Raw genomic sequence first — 21586 nt, 5'->3', positions numbered from 1 at the left:
TCATAAAATGACGTCATGGCCCTTTTACTTCAACATATTTGCCTTTGACTCTTAATCATTTCCTATAGACGCTTCGGGAAAATAAAAATATATATATTTTTTAAATATTATTTCAAGCCTTCAAACTGAATAGCTGAGCTATTCTTTTGACTTACTGTTAGTTGCTATGGAAATTTCGGCACAGATCCTGCATCAGCACTTCAATAGAACATTTTTTAAGAAAGTTTTTTCTAGCAAGTGCGCCAAATATTTACAACACTGCTGAGAAGAAGATTGTGAGGTGGTTTTCTTTGGATTTTATTCCTTTCCATGGAACCTGGTTGGGTATTTTTTTGGTATTTATGGCCAGTTTAATGAGAGCCAGATAAAGTATCAGTATGTTCGGGATGTTCTATAATCTATATACCCTGAGAATTGAGATAAAGTGACCGCCCTGTGCCAATGCCCATTTGTAAAACTTGTACCTACTTTTTACCTTGTAGAATACAAGCTGCTTGAGGTCCAGGCTGGAAAAAAATACATGTTATGCCAAATTTGTCTGGCATAAACTGGCATAGTGGCAAGATTATGTTAAATTTGTTAGCGCATATCCGGCGTAATTTCACACAGAATTCAGATTTCAGCGCATGGGCGGGGTCTGAATTTTTGGCGCAGGGCGGCTGCATAATTATTTGCCGAAAGACAGTCACCGAATTTAGTTGGGATGCTGGTCAATCTAGCAGCATATTCGCCCTGTGGGCGACTGGAGAGATTTTGGGATAAGATGTCCCGTCCCCGGTCGTCGCATGCTCAAACTGGCAAGCCACCCTTAGTACTCAATGGGGGAGCGGCCGCCAAGATAAGGCCTCAACCCTTGGCGTGGAGATAGGCATGGTAGACCTTGTTAAACATTGCTGGGCATCGTTATGTAATACTGCAGTGGGTTCATACACACTGCACTATCAATGGGAATGAGAGCACAGACAACCTGGCGAAATAAGTGGCTACCCTGCCCTCAAGCGCCCTCTCACTGACAAGGACAGTTCATGGTGCGGTCTTGCATCAATGGCACAACTGATCCGAGTCACTATTCAAGCCACTCCTCGGGAGCACGTCGCCGCTCCCTATCCCCGGAGAGGACCGAGAGGAAGCTGTTTCGGTGCACTAGATGAGGGCGGGTCACTGGGGCCGCTCGCTCCAGTACGTGCACCGAATCAGCTGTCTCCACTCTGTGCGTGCTAGCAGTGCCCAGACAAGCAGTGCCCCACAGCGCAGTGCCGTGTGCCGAGAAGGGGCTGTTGTGCCAGATCACGTGCTGCTCCGCTGCCCGGCCCTCGCTGGCTCCTGCCAGCCTGGAACACACCGCTCCGCCGATTTTTTTTTTTGTAGCCCCGGAACTTCCGGCTCCGGCGTTGTTTTAGGGCAAGACGCTACAGTGCGCTAAGCGTTAAAAGCGTAAGGCCCCGGCCCCCGAAACGCTCTGTCTGGTCGATATGGCCGACGGCCTTGATCGGTAGATGTGCTCATGAGCTGTTTATGTAAGTGGTTTAATTTTGGCACAAATAGGCACCCAATTTTTGGGCGCAAATCATGCAGAAATCTCAGCGCAAAATCCCTTGCGCCGAATTTCGACGTAAGAGGGTCTCACGGCCGTCCGGCATATTGTATGGTTGTTTTTTTTTTCAGTCTGGCTAGTGGCTTAAGGTGTTCAATACCCATCTTGCTCGCTCTTTGATTGCAATTCTCTATCTTCTAGATCGTCCATGATGTTTGATCATATAGTAATGCTGTTGAAACTACCTATGTAGGTATTAGCTTCTAGGGATGGATGCATTCTTCTCTTTCCCATAACTTTTCCAACAATGATTTAAACTCGCTTAGTGAAAGTGCCATTACGGCCTCTGCGGGTAGAGCATTCCAATCATTAATGCTCCAGTGATTGCTTCTTACCCTCGATTGGGCATGGGGCTTTGTGACCTTGAGTGGATGAGATGACCAGGGATGCGGAGCCGGAGCCGGAGCCGGCATATTTTGCCCGGAGCCGGAGCCGGAGCCGTGAAACAATATAGCCCGGAGCCGGAGCCGGAGCCGTGAAACAATATAGCCCGGAGCCGGAGCCGGAGCCGGAGCCGGAGCCGGAGCCGGAGCCGGAGCCGTCAAAAAAGGGGGCGACTCCGGCTCCTTTTCTTAAGAGGAAACATATATAACAGTAGAACAGGAAACAATTATTTACCTAATTCGGTTTGACAGTACAAGGCGTAAAACAATGTGGTACCTATTCAAAATAGCCTTGTTATACAAATACAGAAGCAGCGTGTACCAATCCCATCGCCTTTTTTCTTCCACCCGTATTTTATTGATCGCGTAGGGGTGTACTGAGTAGAAGCCGGAGCCGGAGCCACCGGAGCCGGATCATTTTACTCGGAGCCGGAGCCGGAGCCGGAGCCGCCTTGACATTTCACCCGGAGCCGGAGCCGGAGCCGGAGCCGTCTGAAATTTCCACGGCTCCGCATCCCTGGAGATGACCTCTGTATCTTGTAATTCCACATGTAGGCTCAACAAACTTGTTCTGTAAACTGTAACAATCATTGGAATCATGAAATGCTAATATGGTAGAAATAAGCAAAGTCCAGGATTATTTTGTTTTGTAGTTTGCCATTAATGATAGCCACTCTAATTTTTATGCTCACTATTAATGCATTGTTAATCTGCAGATGTGAAGATGGTGTACACAGTACACACTACACACATTCATGACAATCACAAAGTTGAAGTGTTCCGGGAGCAACAATGACTAGGGCATGGATGGGGTATTCCATGACTAGGGGCAGGCAGGGACAAAACAAAATTACAGTGGTTTTCCTGACTCAAGAACATGCTCATGAGTCATGAGTCATGACTGACCTGAACGACTGACCTGAGCATTGTTCTCATTTGTAAATTTGCCTTTTGCACCCTGAGCTCAAAATTGAATGCAACCTCACAATATTGTCATGGGCCATGTATCAACCTAGACCATTGTCCATACAATACTGTCACATTAAAAGAGACAGGTGTACTTGTGGATGTGTTCTTTTATTTTATGTTTTTATTTCAAGAATTTCTGCAGTTCTGAGTGTGCTAAGCTGAAGGACAAAGACTTGTATAGCCTTTTCATCAGCTATCATTAGTTGCTGGTGTTTGACTTCTGTACTTACATCATTACAGATTTGACATAAATGGATGAGTGAAGGGCTCCTCTTAGTGAAAAAGAAGTCCATCAATACATACATACTTTTCCTTGTAGTGTGCTATATAAAAACTCTGAACAGATATGGTAAGTAAATACAACAACTATCCAATAAGAATATGCAATTATGCATATTCAAATTCAAACACTGGCTATTATTATACATTGACTATTGTACCTACTTAACCCTCGCATGAGTAGGGGGGGGGGGGGGGGGGGGTCGGATGCACCCCCATGGTTTTTCCCGAATAACTCTGGCAAAACGCGGCCCATCGCGACGAAGCTTTCAGTACCCTCGAGTTGATCAATTCTACACTTTCTCTGAAAATTTCACGACCCTGACCCAAATGACCTTTGACCTGTGACCTATTTCTCGAGACCATGTTTGGCCGGAATCGCGATTCAGCGTATGTCAGATCACATTATCCGCGCGTTTCCAGTCTTTTTGTGATTATAAACGTCCAAACATATGTTCGTCCCACGCATTACGGTGGGTGTCAAGGTCACCTGAAGGTCAGGTCAAGCAATTGACCTTTGATGACCTCGGGTCAGTTTTTCGAGTTTTACATGTTTCTAAGGTAGTTTTTCGGGCTGATTTCGAATTTAGTACCCATTTGAACATTTTCGAAGTAGTTTGAGTACCTTCGTAACATGTTACGACGCCGTTAGTAGTAGTTGACACCTACTATGCATATCCGGACGCCTACTGGTTGACCTGACCTGACCTGACCCGACCTGGCCTAAATGCATGAAGACATCATCTATGATCAAAACTAACGTGAAATTCTTGAGTAGCGCCCCCCCCCCAAAAAAAAAACATAACAGCTTCCCTTTACGAAGTTCTAGCAGGTCCCGATTTCCCGGCTTTTGGGTCGTGGACCTGACCTAGAAGGTCAACCAATGACCTAGGACCTTAAAATTGGGTATCATTGGCTTCCTCTCGTCACGGGAAACACGCTCGTTTTTTTCCGCGAGGCTCTAGCTCAATCAGGGGCCGAACAGCAGGGGAGGAGTCCAACCGACCTCCCCCCCCCTTCCCCACACGCCAGACACTGGCAAACGCCGCACACATGCGAGGGTTAATCCTAGAAAATTTTATGATAGGCACCTATTTGTTTTTATCATGATCATAATATTGCTTAGGATTTGATTTTGTTTTTATGTGGGAGTCAGCGGCCAACAGCACCTGATTACTATCATTTAGCCAGTTTACAGTCATTGTAATTGAACATTGCTGAAGTGCTGCCTCCCAAAAAGTAGTTGTTCTTGAAAGATATTAATAAATAGTTTGAAAGACTTCCTGCAATTATAACTATTATTCCATATTCAAAATTAGGAAACATCTCCAGAGAATCAAACTGTACTGACTCAGGAAACGCATTTGAGCTAGCTGTGCCACCACATTTCTATGCTGATGGACACGTCTGCCTGGTCTGCTGCATCACCAGGCGCTGTTTGGAACCCAGCTCATCATCACGATGGTGGCAGCCTGCGTATTGCAGAAGTTGGGACCCTACTACTCCCTGGCCAGGTGGCTGCTCTGCTCCAGCGGGTGAGTTTTTAGGTATATGGTATGAGGGCAGCACGATTCTTTGTCTGTTCGTAGCCTGATATAATCATCGAAGTCTCAAATGATCCTAGAATGATGAAAACTAGACAGCATTTTGGCGGGATTTACTGTAAAAGTATATGTGAGACTAACAATAACTGATTCAGGAAATGATTCCCCATTTATAACTTTGTGATTGTCTAATCATTAATTACTTAATAATCTCCCTGCTTTTCTCACTCTCTCCCTTCCCTCTCTACCCGTTTGTGGTCCAGCCTGAGGAGATATCGATATCCCACGGATGACAAGCTACGAGAGGCGGCGGGACTGGCCAAAAACGGCAAGAAGAAAGGGAAACACGAGGAGAAAACAGACAATGGCTTTCTCATACCAAAGAACACAGAGTTTGAGGTAAACATGTTTCAACGGTAGTGGCCGTTGGATGTTTTAATCATTTTGTTAACCAACTTCTACATATTGTCTTAAATGCATCTGCTTGGCAATAAATGCTGGTAACTCTTTGAATATTATGCGGCGATACCATCAAAAGAGCGCTGAATCGTATACGGTGCTGGCGTCTCAAATAGTAATTTTTTAAATTACTACGTAGAATATCCATCAATCCGACTACCTGCCGTCCTTTGCAGCTGGACACGGCGCCCGTGGAGCATTTCGAGGTGATCGGTTTCAACTTTTACACCGAGTACCAGTGGCTGGTGGACTTTGCCGTCTGGACCATGGTCGTTTACGCCATTACGGAGGTAGGCTAGCATAGCGTTTCTCTGCTATGATCGTTGCAGCGGACTTTTGTGTGATGTAATGGTCCTCTCCTCTGCCGGCAGCGGTATGTCGGCTGGTTAGGCCGCTGAGTTTTAACGGTCCGCTCCCGCCTCCGCCCAGTGCTACTCGTCTCGTGGCTGGAATGGCCGCTGGTTTTAACGCTCCGCTGCCGCCGCCCACAGTGCTACTCGTGGCTGATATGGCCGCTGAGTTTTAACGCTCCTCCCCCGCCGCCCACAGTGCTACTCGTGGCTGGTGGGGCCGCGGGACGAGGTGAACCTGAGCATGCTCTGGTGTCTGATGGTGCTGGGGTTCGCGGTGCGGCTGCTCGGCCGGCTGACGGCCGTGTTTTTCCGCTCGACGGACGGCTCCGGCGAGCTGGAGATCTGCGCCGTCTCCGGGCTGGCCTACTTTGTCGTCTCGATGGTGATCCTGGTGACGAGTAACGACCTGCTGGAGCTGCAGCTGGAGCAGGCCTACGGCAGCTTCAATGAGAGCGCCACCCACTTCCTGCGCGCGCACGGACTCGGCTCCAGGTGGGTGCAGAAGGGCTCAGTAGGTCGGAGTCAGACCTCAGGGTAAACCCCAGTGAGCCGGGTCAGGCCCCAAGGTCGGGATCAGACCTAAGGGTAAACCCCAGTGAGCCGGGTCAGGCCCAGGGTCGGGGTCAGGCCCCCGGATTGGCCCCAGTTCGTACCGGTGCCAGGTCTCGGAGCCGACTCCAGCTGAGAACCGGACGCTCAGACACTCAGTCGGCCCGGATGTCTCAATTTTCCGCTATTATCCGGAATGTTTACGAAAGTACAGCTTGTTTAATTTTTAAAACTACTCTAATATGCAATCGTCCATCGCCGACAGACTGCAGCCGTGCCGTTTGAGCTGACAGATCGTACGGCGCTGTTTCAGCGGGCCGGCGTCCATGTTTGCGTTCCGGCTGCTGCTGGCTGTGCTCTCCGGGTTCGCCGGCGCCATCCTGATGTTCCCCGGACTGCGCTACACACGGATGCACCGGGACTGTATCAGGTAAACAGCTGCGGCTGAGGCTGACCGTAACACTTGGGAAGGGTGACTGGCACCAAGCAGCGACGATGAACTACCTATATACGGTATATGTTGTGTTGTTTTTATGGTGTAAAAACGTAGATGTATCTTAAATTATCTACATTGCCATGCATCATTTGTTTGTTTGTGATTGTGTAATTGTGGGTGATTTATTTCAACTGGAGCAGACGTCAGTCGGCTGATGGCACCATTTGAAGGGAGCTTCCAACACGGCGTCGTCATGTCGTGTTTAGTATATTGGTATACCATTCTCCTACCTCGTGCCAACCCATCCCCGTGTTGGCGGCAGGGTGTCCTCCGAGAACCGTGCGCTGCAGCTGCTCTACCACGTCAACTTTGTGATGCCGCTGCTGAACGTGCTGACCTGGGTGCGGCCGCTGTCGCGCGCCTACCTCACCGAGAAGGACATGCCGTCCACGGGCGCGCCGCTGTGAGTGCGGGCCGCTCACAGCTGCCGCCCGGTGCCGGTGGCTGCAGTGAGGCACTAGATACTGATGATGGGGTATTGACGGCGCTGCAGGCGGCTATTGGCTGCTAATTGACGCACTGACACTGATAGATGATGTGTTAGGAAGTGAAATCGACACTTCAGTGTCTGTTTGATCACCTTGGTAACTATTGCCGTCTTTCCTGTTACTTTTGCAATCGTGTACGGTATAAGTCTCAACCCTCTATTGATCTCGCTATGCTTCTCAGTATCAGGCTTCTGCAGCTCCTAGTGACAGCTCATGACTCAGCAGTCTGCCGTGCAACCGATGCGTCTGACTGGAGCCGCCCTCCCCTCCGGCAGGCTGAGTGACGCCTGGTTCGACACCCTGCGACTCTGGCTGCTGTGGCTGACGCTCCGCCCCTCCTCCCCCCCCCCCCCCGGCAGGCTGAGTGACGCCTGGTTCGACAGCCTGCGCCTCTGGCTGCTGGTGGCCACTGTGGTGCTCCGCATGCTGCTGATGCCGCGTCACCTGCAGGCCTACCTCAACATCAGCCAGGACAAGCTGGACAGGATCCGCAAGGAGGCCGGCAGGATCCGCAGCACAGAGCTGCAGAAGCGGGTGAGCGCAGCGGCCGGCCGGGGTTCGGGGATCAGGGGTCAACTGGGTGTGCTCATGGCGAATGTCCTCAGGGCTAATTGTTAACTGTTAGTGTATTGTGTATATTCAGAAGACTTTAACGGCCATCTCCCTCACATACTTGATTTTTTTAACGTTGGCCGCCTTCGCTGCAGATTATCTTATAAACCGCTCTGATTTTATGTTCCGAAGCAGTTGTCCATTCCGGTTGCAGCTACTCTTTTCCGGTACATTTAGTGACTGAGTCTGTATCGTTCCGTTTCAGATCGTCAGCGTGTACTACTACGTGTGCGTGGCGGCTCTGCAATTTGTCACACCTCTCATACTCAGCCTGTACTTGGCGCTCATGTACAAATCACTCGGTAAGTCACGGGTTCTGGGCTGTTTGACGTGAGAACAGGACTTTGCTACTGCTACCAACTTCGTAAATTCTTAGCAGGGTTTTGCCGGAAAGGGGGCTTGCATGCACCCATTAGAGCCGAAAACTTTTTTTGATTACTTTCAACGCGATTTTAACATATGTTTGTCAGGCACCCTTTAGGAGAATACATGTGCATTTTTAGCCAGATCACGAAACCGGAAGTGTACGTTTCCGGTCTGGCAGCTTTTGCTGCCAAGCGTATCTTACATAGTCAAAAATGGAGTGGTTTGTCACATTTCAAAGCACACACATATCAAAACCGCGAGGAAATGATCTTTCGATACCAACAACCTTTGCCACAGAGTGTCTCCTGTTGGTGCATGTACAATTTTCACGAACCATTTTATTTACGTACCAGATATGATCTAGAATATGTGTAATTGTTCGGATTTCCATTCGACCGTAGCCTGCAAATAACGACGGTAGCCAATAATTCTCAAGAATAATGAACTCAAAATCCAGACCTCAGCTAACAGTTCAGCTCGTTCTGAGAGATCATGTTCTTTCTCTCATTATTTCAGCTCACACGCGCTTCCCCTCCCCACAAAATCTTATATAGGATGCGACGAAAGTTTTGATGACTTCCGTCGACCGTTTATTTAAAGCAACTTGGCGTGTTTCCAATGTGCTCCTAAATATCGCGTTCCTTTCAACGAATTGTGTCCCTGAGTCTTTCTCTGAAGCGGAGATTATCTGAAAAGCTGACCTTTACCAATGGGGGTCACTGACATGGGTAATTGTTTAACCATTGAACGGCGCATTTACGGAACGTCTAAGCATGAAGGTTTAGCTTTACAGTGAGAGGTTCGTAGTTGCGCTGTTGGCATGCTCCAAGCTGGCAAGTGCCAACACATGGAAGGACGCTGCCTCACACTTCTAAGCCCCCGTTTTCACCAACAAACGCTGGTGGAAGAAGTTTAGGGACAAGTAGCGTCACGCATAAGCCCCAATCAGCATGGTCCTCCTGCGTCTCAACCGTCGCCAAGATCGTCATGAAGAAAGCACCTGGGAAGTCTGACCATTCTGCGGAGAATCTGAAGTCCTATTCATAATGATCACTCGGATAATGTTGTCCATTGATAAGGGAGGAACGCCCTTGGACTGAAGGCGCTTGACTATTGGTGCGGCCAAAATAACGAAAATCAGCAAGCCCAGAGCCCTCAGATTTGCACGAAACGGAGAATCTGGCCGGTAGAAGAGTGGAAACGGAGTAGGTATGTAGAAGCGGGTCTAGTTCGGCGACGAGTCTCCGTTTCAATGGTTTCACCACACGGACCCCCAAAACGAGCATGGGCTGAAAACGCGGTCCAAGTTCCGACAGACTTCTGCGAAAAATTCTCGCCGCAATAGTATGTCGAACGATCACGATGTCCTAGCAGGGCCTGAGCTGAACCAGCTGGACGTGATCTAGCAAAAGACGAAGTCGATCATGACTACTACCTAGAAAACATACTGAAAAGGCGTGCATTTGGCATTACAAGACCACTACCCCGTGCTCCAACGGCGCATGGTGTCCCGCAGGTCGGACAGCATTTTCATGCTGGATGGTACTCCATCTCATCGATCTTCCGGAACTAGGCGGTGCCAGGACCATCTGTCCGATATCTGGGGGAAGGATACTTGGCTAGGGAACAGTCCTGGCCTAAATCCAATCGAATTATTTTGGAGGATAGTGCAGCAGGAGCTGGACGTATACAAACTTTCCGGCGACCTCGGACAGCTCGGAAGGGCACTCAAGTCCCAGGCGCCCCTTTTTCACATGGAGGACGTCCCTTTAAGCTTTATAGGCACCCCTCTCCCACGTAAGCGCCCATTTGGTCATCAAAGGCGCCTCTATAGGTCTCAGAGGCGCCCCTCTTTCTTGTGCAATGCGCCTCTTTTTCATATGCAATGCGCCCCTCTTTCGCATAAAGGTGCCCTATGGACAGTTCATGCACCCCTATAGACCTTACAAGTTACAGGTGTCCCTCTTTCTCGTAGAGGCGCCCCATTGGGCTTCATAGGCGCCCCTCTTCGGCATGCAGGCGCCCCTCTTTCGTGCAGATGCGCCATTATGGTCATGACCTTCGTAGGCGCCCCTCTTTTGCATGGGGGGCGGGAGCGGGGCGGGGGGCGGGGGCGACCCCATAGTTAGGCCTCAAAGGCGCCCCAACAGGCCTAGCAGGCGCCCCTCTTCCCGTTCATCTATAGAGCCACGGCACCACCTTCCCTTAGGCGACGGCGCGCCCCTTGAGGGATGGCGCCTCTGATGACAGTTTGTCCGCACCACTCCGTTCAACGTCCCTGCTTCAGCAATGGCGGAATACATTACACGCCTGGTAGTGTGTTGGTATGCAATGCTCTGCAGACAAGAATAAATAGCAGAAACCCCTGTAATGACCATTTTTGGAAAGGCAAAGAACTGGGGCATTACACTATGAGCCATAAAGCCAGACATTGTTGCTCACTTACGAATGGCATAGCAAAAAGGACGTAACTGCTCCATTTTTGACTACGTAAGATACGGTTGGCAGCTCTTGCTGCCACTTAAATATAACGCACGATTGGCGATACTTAGAGAAATTCATGTCGCACCTAAGCTCTTCCCATTGATAATCACACATTTCTTTACACTAATCAATAATAAAAAGGTAACATTTATTCACACCACCTTCGCAACTGACTTCTTTGGTTTCCGCCACACGGCCGCCATCACGCGCCCCTTGCACCCCCGCGATAAATTGTTTATTTCTCAGCACATTCGCTTTCTCGATCAATAATTCGGAGCGCACATGACGTGCATTGTTTTGGTCTTCCGTTCGAGTGAGAACTTTGAAAGTTCACCGCAACGTTTAGGAATGCGGCGCTATTTTGTCCTGTGGCAGCAAAAGCTGCCAAGCGTATCTAATGGGTTAACCCATTAGATACGCTTAGATAGGGATTTCTTTGCTTTCCTCGCTATTTCATTTGTTTTCCTCTGGATTCGCGGTTTTCAATAAAAGACACACATTTTGTGGAATACAGTAGTTCCGACTCCGACTCCAGCGTAGTCGGATTGACATGAGTGTTCTAGCTGGCTGCTATATATGTCACCCTGCTGCACCCTGACGCTGGAATGATTAGACTCTTAGTCGGTAACTTCACGTCAGCCTCGCTGACCGGCCGGTGTCCGCTGCGGGTCCCCTGACCGACTGGTGTCCACTCTCCCTCCAACTGGCTGGTGTCCGCCGCTGTAGCTCTCGCTGACGGTCCGCCACCCCCGCCGTCCCTCCTGACGGGCGCTGTCCACCCCTCAGGCGGGTACTCGTGGCTGGGCGCGGCGCCCGTCTCCGACCCGGAGCTGTCCCCGCTGCCGGCGCCGCCCACCGCCGACCAGCTGGGGTCACCCAGCCACCACGTCACCTTCACACTGGCGGCCGTGAAGCGGGTACGTGGGGTGCAGGTCCGGTGTGATAGCCGCTGAGAGCTCGTCAGCTCACGCAGCGGGTGCCGGGGTGTGAGGAGATGAAACTGTTTTCATTTTACTTAGGTGTTGTTTTTATCCGCTGGGACTAAGAGCGTGAGATGATGTTTTTCGTACTCCAGCGTAGATGGGTAGCCATACGGCTTCCACGGTTGACAGTGATGACATCAGTCATCTTTTGCAAGCTCGTTAAAGATTTGGGCTGTACGGGGATCCCCGTACAGCCCAAATCTTTAACGAGCTTGCAAAAGATGACTGATGTCATCACTGTCAACCGTGGAAGCCGTATGGCTACCCATCTACGCTGGAGTACGAAAAACATCATCTCATGTTTTCATTTTAGCTGCTACGATATCGCGATCGATAGCTAATTGTAGCGGAAACTGCCAACAAGTGCGTTTAAGAAAAAAAGTCAATTGCATCAGTTACCACCAGCAGCTAGTATGTCGGTCTGGTAATTTGGCCGATGCCGCTTACCGTTTACAATCGTTGCTGGCGTCAGTGAGTGACTAACGTGTGCCCACATCACTTGCTCGTTTCCGCACACACTGCTGTTGTCTTCCCGGTTCCCCAGTCTGAGATGTATACACTGGTGTTGCGCCGGGATCCCTGTTCTGTCTGACCGGTCCCTCTGTGCGCGGCAGGTGTTCACGCCAGGCTTCTACCGCGGCCTGCTGGGCTACCTGACCTGGTGGACCAGCTTCGTCATGTTCACCAGCTCGGTGGTGGGCTCCTCCCTGCTCGGCTACACGTGAACCTGGCGGAGGCGGCGGCAGTAGCAGCATCCTAGTCAGTGTGCCGTGGCGCGGGCGTGCCCTAGGGAGGGAGGGAGGGTCGGCTGTACCAGTCCGGGCAGCCGGTATGGGTATCACATCCCTACAGATCTGATGGAGTTAGGCAGAGTCTCCGTGCCATACAGTCCGTCTCCCCGTCCCGCCGTGGTGACGTTTCAATTGAACCCCGTCTGCAGTCATGTGTGGTGTCGTTTGAGGTTTGAAGCGTGACCGTGTCAATGGGTGAGAGCGGAGTCAGCCGAAATGGAAGTGGAGAGGGATGCAGCGCTCGGAACCTGCCAGTGTCTATTTAGGAATGTGAATCGAAACGTTGGGGGCAAACAGTGTAAGGCAAACGTTCGCATCAGCTGTTGTTTATATTTGTACTTTTTTACCTGAATGAGTGCCTGGATGTGGTGGTATGAATGATTCATTCGTTACAGTTTCTCTTGGAATGTTGTTGATTATAAATAAAATACAGTAAGCAACACCATTTTCTTACTGATGGAAGACATTTTAATGTCTGTCACGGTGTCATTTAAAAACATTTGGAGCTCTCACTAAGGATTCTTAAACTTTGTATCACGGAGAGCTTACGCTATTGCCTCCGACAACATACTTTCTTCTCCAAAAACGTTAAAGCGGTAGTGAAGCTGTTCGCTGCAACACAATTTCGCAACGGAAAGTAGCGCACGGCCGGCGCTAGTTTACAAATCGTGTCGCGGCTGACGGGCTGATCGTTTTGTTTTTCTGCGCCGTCGGGGATAGGGAGACTGCCCGCCCGTCGGCTGGCCTCGGCTGTGACGTCTCGCCTTCGGGGTGACTGACAGGGTAGTCTGATACCTTCTCCAGCAGCGCGCAGTCATGGCAGAAAGACAGTCGTCTCCTGCGCCTCGGTATCCCCTGCCGGTCGTCTAGAATCCAGTCCGTGCAGTCTCGTCCCGTCTACTGTCTGCCCGTGTCCTATCCTCTCGCCACCCGCCGCCTGTTCCGCCCCATGGCGCTCTGATCCCCTGTCACATCGTCCGGCCGACCCGCTCTGCGCCGGCCGGGTCAGTGGGTCAGCGCCGTCACCGCCGCCGCGTCACGACGTCACGGGGCCGTCACGGCGCCGGTATACATAAGACGCGCGGCGCGGCGGCCGTCACCACTCTCAGTCGACTCGGGGCAGCCGCACGCACAGCAGCCACCGAACGATGCGGCTCCTACTGGTCACTCTGCTGCTGCTGGCCGGCGTCAGCGACGGATACGGTGAGCAGTTGGCGCGGTCAGACTGGCCTGACCCGACCTGGCAGAGATACTCTTCATATCGGCACAGCCTACACCCGATACATGTTCTTGGCACGTGGTATGAAGTACCTACGATTTGTGATCAGTCCGTGTTGCTGTTTGTGTTTGGACAACAATTCCTGCTCGCTGACGCGGTGCACTCGCTCCACTTCCAGGACTTCCGGCGCCGCAGAAGGTGGCGACGAGGACCCGGACCAGCAATGTGGCCATTACTCGCGGCGGCGGCAGCGTCGTAGGCTCCACAACGGTAAACAACGCACCAACGTCGACCGGCTGCTCTTCTGCTCTCGTGTGCTTCATAAGAGCAGAAGAGCAGGGGTTAGCCAATCTCCCTTGACTACTAAATATACGAACCATTCAACCGATACAAAATCCCGTATTGTTGCGCTTTTTCTAGTCTCCTCACCCACTGAAGTGATCGTTTCACCTATCTCCTCCCGCTGACCGCCACCTGTTGAGTTCTCCCCGTTGACCGTCCCTGGCCGTGCTCCCCTGACGCCCGTCCTCCCTCGTCAGGGCTCGGCGGCCGGCGCGATGCAGCTGGGCCTGCGTCTGCCCGGTCTGAGTAGGAGCGGCTCCGTCACCAGCGCCGTCTCCGGCACCGACAACTTCGCCAGCGCCGGCAACGGACAGGTGGCCTCGGCCCGCGAGGTCTCCTCGTGTGAGTGTCCTCTGCCCCCTCTCCCGGACAGACATTGCGGGCCATTGAACCGTATACGGTGCAGGCCACACACAGCACCAGCTGTATCTGTGAATGTCTAGATTTGGGTTTGATATCGCCCGCCCAGATAGCCTAGACGTACAACATTAAATGAATGAACTTCTTGCTCCTATATGCAGTCTGTGACGCATAATTTGAGCGTTTTTTTCGGGATAGATGAACGTTAGTTTCCCGCCCTCGTCGTTGGATCTCATCCCAGACAGTTTTCTAGAGCCAGAGCAAGGAACCCACACGCTTCCCATCTCAGACGGATTCAGCTTCGGAGACGTCTCCTCGCCAACCGCCGCTGACCCCTCCCTCCCCTCCCGTGTCTCAGTGGGCAGGATCGGCAGCGGCGGCGCGCAGACGCTCACCCGGCAGCGGCTGCAGGCGGCCACCGGCGGCCGAGCCGTCACCACCGGCGTGGGTACGGGCGCGGCCAGCGGCGCCATGCGCCAGTCGACCCGCGGCGCGGTCACCGGGCCCAGAGGCGTGGTCGGCGCCGCCGGGGACGACGTGGCCACCTCGGCCACCAGCAGCGTCACCGCGCAGAACTCCAACCAGGGCAACTCGCTGACGCAGTTCGCGCAGAACTCGGAGCAGACGGCCAGCTTCATGGGCAGCCTGGCGGGCGGCGCCGGCGGCGGCGTGGCGCTCCCAGGCGGCGTGCTGCCCGGACAGGCCGTGCCCCCGTTCGGCGGCCTGGTCGGCGGAGGTCGGATCACGCTGAGAGGAGACCCGAGCGCCGGCCTGCCGGGAACCACCACGACGACGACGACGACGCGCCGTCCGCGCCGCCGCCGCCGGATGATGCGGCGGATGATGGGCGGCAGGAGAGGAGACTAAGTGGTCTCCTCGTGGACCGGCCGCTTCCAATCCGCACGGCATTGTCAGCCCGGTGAATAATTGAAGGAACGAGCAGAACTGGGAATTCATGTTTTTGTTAGCATGACGGAATATTCGTATAGGAAAGCTAATTTATTGTTGTGCTGCTTTTTCAAAGCTACCGAAAACATAGAATCGCTAAAATGCCCGTGTGATCGTTAACGTTTTATCGTGTTGCTAATTTGCAGCCCCGAAGTTGTTTTTGTATGGGACTGGGAGAATAAATAAACTGTGTTTACCATTCGTCTTTCGCCTACAACTTTAATAGTTTTGTGCATAGATCTGATGCCAGGCTTATCCCGACACACGCATTCTCCAGAGCCGCTGCCGTCCGCAGTCGGTATCCTTCCGGAGTCTCCAACCCGAGACAGCATTGCGACACTCTGTACACATTGCCGGTGCCTGCCTGTCCTCCGGCAGAGTGCTGCAGCGCTCACCTTCACGGGCCAGTTCGCGCCCCATCCGTTCCGCCGAGTGAACGGCTTCCAGCGGGCTCCCCGGCCTCAGCCGCCCGACGCTCGTCCTTGTCCTTGACCGGCGCCACCCTCGGCCCTTCAGACGTGAGGCGCCGTCCCGCGCCTCTCTCGGGTCACTGACCCAACGGCGCGGGCGGCGGCGGCACAGGCAGTGGCGGGGCGGCGGCCGCCCGGGCCCGTCATGGGCGGGCCGTGTGTCCGTCTAACACGGCTGACACAGCCGGCGCAGTGGCTACGGACCGACGCGGCGTGGTCCGCGCGAGTGACATCGCGCTGCCAGAGAAGGGGCGCTGTGAAGATTGCGGCTGCGCTGGTCATTCTGTGCTGTTGGCACGTGATCTACAAATACAACGCTTACAACCAAGGTAAGAATTGTGTGGTTGTCCGTGGTGCCGCGCACCGGCTGACTCTTGTGCTCTTTGCGATATTTTCGGTACATTTGGCGCTTGTACCATCAAATGATACACTGCTTACGTTTATACTATGGGTCAAAGCCGGTCCACAGATGCATATTGATATTATGTGTTTCTCTCGCGTGGCCGTTTCTATTACGGTGTCTCTCTGCGCCTCCACCAGCCGCTCCGAGTCCCGAGCTGCCTCCGTCGGCGGTGTCGCTGCTGCGTCTGTCCGCCTGGCTCCGGTCCGGGCCGGCCGGCGCGGTATCCCCGGGGGCCCTGCGCGGCTGTCTCCGCCGCCGGCCGCGCCGTCTGCTGTTTGCCGGCCACTCGCGGGTGTGGCAGCTGTTTTGGGCGGCGGTGGGGCGGGCGGGCGCCGAGCTGCGGCCGCGCTGGGCGCCGGCGCACGGACCCCCGTACGGAGGGGACCGGCCGCCGCCGGGGCAGACCGTGCCGGACACCTGTGTGGAGGTGTTCCGGCGGCCGCCCGGGGACCGCCGGCCGCCCGCCTGCAGCTGGGCCGCCGACGCGCCCGGTCTGCAGCTCGACCTGCGCTGGCGCCTGCGGCTGGACGGCCAGCTGAGCCGGCTGCTGACGGAGGCGGCCACACCCGGCCAGACGCCAGACCTGCTCGTCGCCGGTGGGTGTACTCCCATACCGAACTAGATTCGTGGGCCAATCGATCGGGAACTCGGCTTCTTGCGCCTTGGTAAGAGGTGACACAGTCGATGTTTGTCACTCATACCTGATACCACTCGCCGATTGCGAGTTCGCTACTCGAAGTTCAAAATGCACTCGGCTGTAGGACGAGTGGCTTCGAAGTGACTCAGGTTTTCTGGTTCACGCTGGATCAGTGCTTAGCCATCTTCGTTTTGAAACGGTGCCCACATCTAATTTTCATTTGTTTAATTTCACTGCCTACCGCGGTGAAAAGGCGTCTCTGACCGCTCAGCTTCACCCGTCCCCCGCCCTGCCTCCAGCCGTGGCCCTGAAGGAGACTGTCCGGGAGCGGGCGCTGCAGCGAGCGCCCCAGGCGCTCTGGGACGCCGTGCAGCGGCACCTGGTGCGCCCGCTGAGGACCCTCACCGACGCCGGCGTGCCCTCCGTCCTGCTGCTCGACTTCCCGCCTAACCGGCGACGGGCGGCGGTGCCGTACGACCGGGGCGCGGGCGCCGCCACCCTGGTCCAGAACGCGCTCATCATGCAGGCGGTGCGTGAGGTGAGACTGCAGCCGGCGACCGGACGTGTTGGGGCGCGGCGGGTTGCTGGGTTCACTGGGGCTGCCTCCCACGGAGCTGGGCCAGGCGACTGGCGCTGGAGTGGTGCTGGAGTGGGATGCTGCTGAGGGGAGAGCGGTGGGTCCGAGATCGTAGCGACTGGAGCCGTGGATCGTCCCAGAATCTATTCTTTTTTATGTCGTTCTAGGCCATCCGTCACGTAGCGTCACTCAGCTGTGCACTGTTTCAGGTGCCCGGTCTGCTCGTCTGGACGTCTCCGATGCCCTCTGTGATCCAGTTTTACACGGAGACCTGCGGCCGGCCGGCGACGCAGCTGGACACTGAGACCGCCGAGCGGTGCGCCAACGACACGTTCCACCCGGGGCCGGACGTGGTGGACGGCATGCTGGACCAGCTGCTGCACCTGCTCTGCTAGCAGACCGGCCGTCCAGTGACATAACCCAACGCCTGCCTGGCAGTGTCTCGAAGCGCCAGCAGCTGCTCAGCGCCGGACACCACCACACCCCGGGGCCAGTCCAAACTAGTCAACGCCATCCACCTTGCTCACAGTGTACAACGTCCTACGTCGACGTTTATTATTAGATGATGAATACACAGTAAAATAATTACACAGCTGTTCTCTGCGCGAGCCAGCAGCGACATCACAGATTACTCTCAGCGAAGAAGCATGATCTCAGTCGTCGGTTGGGCGGCCGGTCCGGCGGCGCGCCGGCCGGCCGCCCGTTTAGTACACGTTAATCCTGCCCTCTCTCAGTGTCAGCGGCGGCGGCGGCGGCGCGGTGGCCGGCGCCGCCGGACCCCCCACCCGGTCTCCGTCCGTGTCCGTGTGACTAGCACCTCCCCCAGTTAGCGTCCTATCGCACTGCACGCGCGCGCGCACGCACTATTATGGCAAATAATAAAATGGAAAACGGAGTGGGGCGCCTGATCACGCGGCGACCGCGGCCGCGCGCCGGCGGCGGCCCGGTGCAGCCCGGCGGCCGCCGAGCCGAGCCGAGCCGATCACAGGCGGCGCCGCCTACTTGGGCGAGCCGGGGTTGGTGCGCGGCGTGCCCGGGTTGCTCTGCGTCTGGGCGCGCTTGATGTACAGGTTGAGGAGTTTGAGTTTGGTGGCGTTCAGGGTGGCCAGGTGCGGCTGCATGGCCTCCTCGCCGCACAGCGTGTGGATGGTTACCATGCAGAACACGGCAGCCTTCCGTACCGACGACTCCGTGTTGTCGTACGCCTGCCGGGAGAGCAGCGAGGCAGAGACGCGTCACACAGCGCACAACACATGGACAGGGTACGCGATCAACTGAACGGATAACGCGGTACACTGTTAGAATCGCTTTGCATTCCTTATTTAGCACTTGAAGCATCAATCAAAGAACGGGAAAGCGAGACTGTCTTCCATACCTACCAGGTTCTCCTCCATGAGAGACTTGCCGTCGTTACCATTCCAAGAGTTTTTTTTCTCAAGACCTCTGACCCATGGCATCCCAGGTAGGCTGATTCAGTTCCAACTTCTAGCCACCTACCCATCCCCGCCCTGGCCAGTGTCCACCTCCCACCCCTCCCAGCCCAGTCCTATCTCTCACCCCGCCCCTGCCCGTCTCCTCACCCCGCACCCTGCCCCCCCCCCTGTCCGTCTCCCATCCGGCACTAGATGCGCACCTTGAGCAGGCTGGGCATAATCTCCGGCAGACAGCTGATGACCAGGTGTCGGCTGTGCTGCTCCATCAGTCGGGTCAGCGTCTTGATGGCCGCCTGGTTCACCGGGTACTCGCCCGTCTGTATCAGCGGGTTGAGCACGCGCACGACGCTCTCGGCCGGCAGCCGCCCGGCCAGCACGGCGGCGCACTGTTCGGCGGCGCGCACCACGTCGCGCTCCGACGGCTCCCGGTGCGCGTCCAGCACGCGCAGGAAGATGAGCTCGATGAACGGGTGGAAGAGCGGCGTGATGCAGTCGCGGCGCAGCATCTCCGTCAGCGCGGCCAGCACCAGCTCGCGCACCGGACCCGAGCCGTCGCGCAGGTTATCCAGCAGCAGCCGCAGCAGCGTCCTGTCACACCGAGAGAGACAGGGCCGGTCAGGGCAGGCGGCAGGCGGCACATCGCCACTGATGGGGCGGTTCAAACTACTTCTAACTTGATGAAGCCGCGCTTGACAAAACAAGACTCCTGACATCGCTAAAGTATCTGTGGGCTGGCAAAACGATGCACTGCCCGTAACCCGCAGCACTATAACCAACATCCCCACCCCAGGCCGCTGAGGGCGTCACGCACCTGAAGTGTTCGCTCCAGAGCTGCGCCGAGCCCTGTTTGGCCAGCCGGCAGACGGCCAGCAGCGCGTTGCGCCGCTCGGGCGTGTTGCGGTCGCCGTGCGAGGCGTTCAGCTCGGCCAGCACCGTCATGACCAGCTCGGCCTCGTCGGCCAGCGGCTCGGCCGGCTCGTCGGCGGCCGGCGGCGGCGCGGCGGCCGGCTCGCCCAGCGCGCGCAGCCGGGCCGGAGAGCGCGACTCGGTCCGCTCGGCAGAGGAGAGCTCCGTGCGCTCCAGCGCCAGAGACATCTGGCTGATACCCGAGTCCTGCGAGGTCGAGTCGCGCTCCGGCTCCGCCTTGGGGCCGGTGTCGCGGCCGTCGAAACTGTAGTTCTGAATCTCGGCCGTGGTGCGCCGCAGGGACCTGTGCACAGGGCGGAGTGTGCGAGTGTTAGCAAAAGACAATGAGCAGTTATTCTCTGCAGATTCGCTCCATCAGCACAGTGGGGACAAGTGAATATCAACAAACGTCAGGACGGTGGCGATCAACAAGTGTTTGAAAAACGTAGAGGCGCTGATGACGCTTCAGCATGACGGTGAATTAGCAGACATCGGGACGGTGGAATCAGCAGTGGCTGGAATAACTGGCGGTGGCCGGTGCGCCATGCAGCCTCACCATAAGCCAGCGCAAGCAAGGCGGATCTTGCAACTTAGTAACAACCCGAGGTACTTTTTACTGAACAAACCTGAAGAAGCAAAAATAAATATCGCTTAAGATAACTCATTATCCTCACGAACTCAAAAAGCATACGCGAGGATTAAGCTCACAGCACAACACAAACCACAGGAGTGTGGCACTGTAAAAAAAAGCCGCAAACCCAGCGCAGACAAAGACAAATGAGTCACAATCAAAACCACAAACAAATGGTGCCACCGAAATTATAGTGAAGGGCATTCTTTACACTGAAACTCACCCTCCTTCACAATGTGTCCCATCACTTTAGGTAGGCAGGGGAGACACAACATTCATTGTGACGTAACCGTACCAAATCCGCCGTGGTCATTGCTAGGCAATAATGGGCGGATCAGCGCCCTATTCTGCCGAGGCGGTACCAATCTCCCGTGAAACTAATGAGCCTCAGACTCCCGGGGATGTCACTATCTATATCCCGCTATATCCATCCAGTATCCACCAGTTATGCAACTGAACAGCGTCCAGTCTAAACTGCTTTAACATCAATTTAATTTGCTTCCTCCGTGGCCCCTGCGTCCTTCCCTCCCCTCCCGCGGTCCGTAGGCTCCCCAGCCCCGGCGTGCCGGTACCTGTAGAACTCCTCCGGGTTGAGGTTCTCCGTGTCGTCCGGGTCGCTGCGCAGTCGGGTCAGCGAGCGCGGCCCGCCGGCGCGCGGGAACGTGCCCGCCGGGCCGCCGTTCGAGGGCGCCATCGGCGAGCCGGGCGAGCGGGCGCGCATCAGCGCCGCCGACTGGTCGATGCTGGCGCGCCGCCGCAGGTGCTGCTGCATCACCTCCGAGGCCGTGTCCTGGACAGGGGCACAGGCAGGGGAGTCAGCACATACACACGTGGGGTGAGGCCGCAGAGGTCGCGTCCTGCATCAGGAGGAGGGGAGTTACTACACTAGACACGGCGACAACGGCGGAAGGGGATACTGCGCTCACAGAATACAGAATCCAGCATTTACCATACCATGGTCTACAGATTTACATGGACGCCGTCACATGCCGTAGCCAGCTTATGTTTCGTGAATGTTATACCAGCGCGCTGCCCAAACTGCACCCGAGGAGAACGCCGGACAGCCCGGGCCGCCGCCGCCGCTCACCCACCTGGTACAGCTTGGAGAGCTGCGAGAGGACCCGCGTGAAGTGCGGCGTGTTCAGGTTGAACAGCGCCACCACCACGCCCTTGGCAGAGTTCCGGATGTCCACCGACTTCTGGTCGGTCGTCCAGCCAATCACCTGAACGAACGGGAGGGGAGCATTAACGGCGACACACGGGAAAAAAGCGGTTAAAATCAGAACCGATAGGCATAATGTAAAGAGAGA

General features: G+C 55.0%; 4 protein-coding genes across 25 annotated transcripts in view; 3 read left to right on the top strand and 1 right to left on the bottom strand.

The window, feature by feature from the left end:
* The first annotated feature begins 238 nt into the window (after positions 1-238).
* On the top strand, positions 239-12790 carry LOC122366149 (transmembrane protein 161B-like). Of its 4 annotated transcripts, none has more exons than XM_043338020.1 (12): positions 239-280; positions 3187-3295; positions 4657-4760; positions 5033-5168; positions 5405-5518; positions 5778-6073; positions 6444-6560; positions 6889-7029; positions 7474-7648; positions 7932-8028; positions 11363-11493; positions 12174-12790. In XM_043338020.1, the coding sequence occupies exons 2-12, from the start codon at positions 3293-3295 to the stop codon at positions 12282-12284; spliced, it is 1425 nt and encodes a 474-aa protein (XP_043193955.1). In that variant the 5' UTR covers positions 239-280; positions 3187-3292; the 3' UTR covers positions 12285-12790. The 4 variants fall into 4 exon arrangements, with proteins under 4 accessions (XP_043193955.1, XP_043193956.1, XP_043193959.1 ...); XM_043338021.1 differs by having other exon boundaries at positions 241-275; XM_043338024.1 differs by having other exon boundaries at positions 272-319.
* Positions 12791-13415: 625 nt separating this feature from the next.
* On the top strand, positions 13416-15418 carry LOC122366153 (elastin-like). Its single transcript, XM_043338030.1, has 4 exons — positions 13416-13553; positions 13748-13839; positions 14109-14253; positions 14630-15418. Exons 1-4 carry the CDS (start codon positions 13499-13501, stop codon positions 15136-15138), a joined length of 801 nt encoding a protein of 266 aa, XP_043193965.1. The 5' UTR covers positions 13416-13498; the 3' UTR covers positions 15139-15418.
* A 401-nt stretch (positions 15419-15819) lies between these two features.
* On the top strand, positions 15820-17930 carry LOC122366159. The gene is made up of 4 exons (XM_043338058.1): positions 15820-16018; positions 16230-16688; positions 17029-17267; positions 17516-17930. Exons 1-4 carry the CDS (start codon positions 15835-15837, stop codon positions 17699-17701), a joined length of 1068 nt encoding a protein of 355 aa, XP_043193993.1. The 5' UTR covers positions 15820-15834; the 3' UTR covers positions 17702-17930.
* LOC122366157 (CLIP-associating protein 1-like) overlaps positions 17845-21586 on the bottom strand; it is an 81387-nt gene continuing 77645 nt past the window's right edge. For 10 of the 19 annotated variants that reach the window (XM_043338038.1, XM_043338046.1, XM_043338042.1 and 7 more), the window contains 6 exons: positions 21368-21499; positions 20849-21066; positions 20500-20523; positions 19551-19949; positions 18940-19327; positions 17845-18511 (listed from right to left, as the gene is read on the bottom strand). In XM_043338038.1, the coding sequence (XP_043193973.1) occupies positions 18305-18511; positions 18940-19327; positions 19551-19949; positions 20500-20523; positions 20849-21066; positions 21368-21499 (1368 nt within the window). In that variant the 3' untranslated portion in view covers positions 17845-18304. The remainder of the gene's footprint in view (positions 18512-18939; positions 19328-19550; positions 19950-20499; positions 20524-20848; positions 21067-21367; positions 21500-21586) is intronic. The other 9 variants (XM_043338040.1, XM_043338047.1, XM_043338053.1 and 6 more) reach the window with 1 other exon arrangement.

Source organism: Amphibalanus amphitrite, unplaced genomic scaffold (genome assembly GCF_019059575.1).
Source record: "Amphibalanus amphitrite isolate SeventyFive unplaced genomic scaffold, NRLGWU_Aamphi_draft 000788F_arrow, whole genome shotgun sequence".
Taxonomy (NCBI): domain Eukaryota; kingdom Metazoa; phylum Arthropoda; class Thecostraca; order Balanomorpha; family Balanidae; genus Amphibalanus; species Amphibalanus amphitrite.
The sequence above is the reverse complement of the archived record's forward strand: the minus strand, read 5'-3'. Positions and strand labels throughout refer to the sequence as shown.

What these genes read in the sequence shown, in the direction of transcription:
- LOC122366149 (XM_043338020.1), top strand. An exon ending in CAAAGAACACAGAGTTTGAG is followed by an intron (nt 5,169 to 5,404) that starts GTAAACATGTTT and finishes CGTCCTTTGCAG; the next exon opens with CTGGACACGGCGCCCGTGGA. An exon ending in GCTCATGTACAAATCACTCG is followed by an intron (nt 8,029 to 11,362) that starts GTAAGTCACGGG and finishes TCCACCCCTCAG; the next exon opens with GCGGGTACTCGTGGCTGGGC.
- LOC122366153 (XM_043338030.1), top strand. Translation starts at nt 13,499, where the DNA reads ATGCGGCTCCTACTGGTCACTCTGCTGCTGCTGGCCGGCGTCAGCGAC. An exon ending in CGGCGTCAGCGACGGATACG is followed by an intron (nt 13,554 to 13,747) that starts GTGAGCAGTTGG and finishes CTCCACTTCCAG; the next exon opens with GACTTCCGGCGCCGCAGAAG. An exon ending in GCGTCGTAGGCTCCACAACG is followed by an intron (nt 13,840 to 14,108) that starts GTAAACAACGCA and finishes CTCCCTCGTCAG; the next exon opens with GGCTCGGCGGCCGGCGCGAT.
- LOC122366159 (XM_043338058.1), top strand. Translation starts at nt 15,835, where the DNA reads ATGGGCGGGCCGTGTGTCCGTCTAACACGGCTGACACAGCCGGCGCAG. An exon ending in GCCAGACCTGCTCGTCGCCG is followed by an intron (nt 16,689 to 17,028) that starts GTGGGTGTACTC and finishes CCCTGCCTCCAG; the next exon opens with CCGTGGCCCTGAAGGAGACT. An exon ending in TCATGCAGGCGGTGCGTGAG is followed by an intron (nt 17,268 to 17,515) that starts GTGAGACTGCAG and finishes GCACTGTTTCAG; the next exon opens with GTGCCCGGTCTGCTCGTCTG.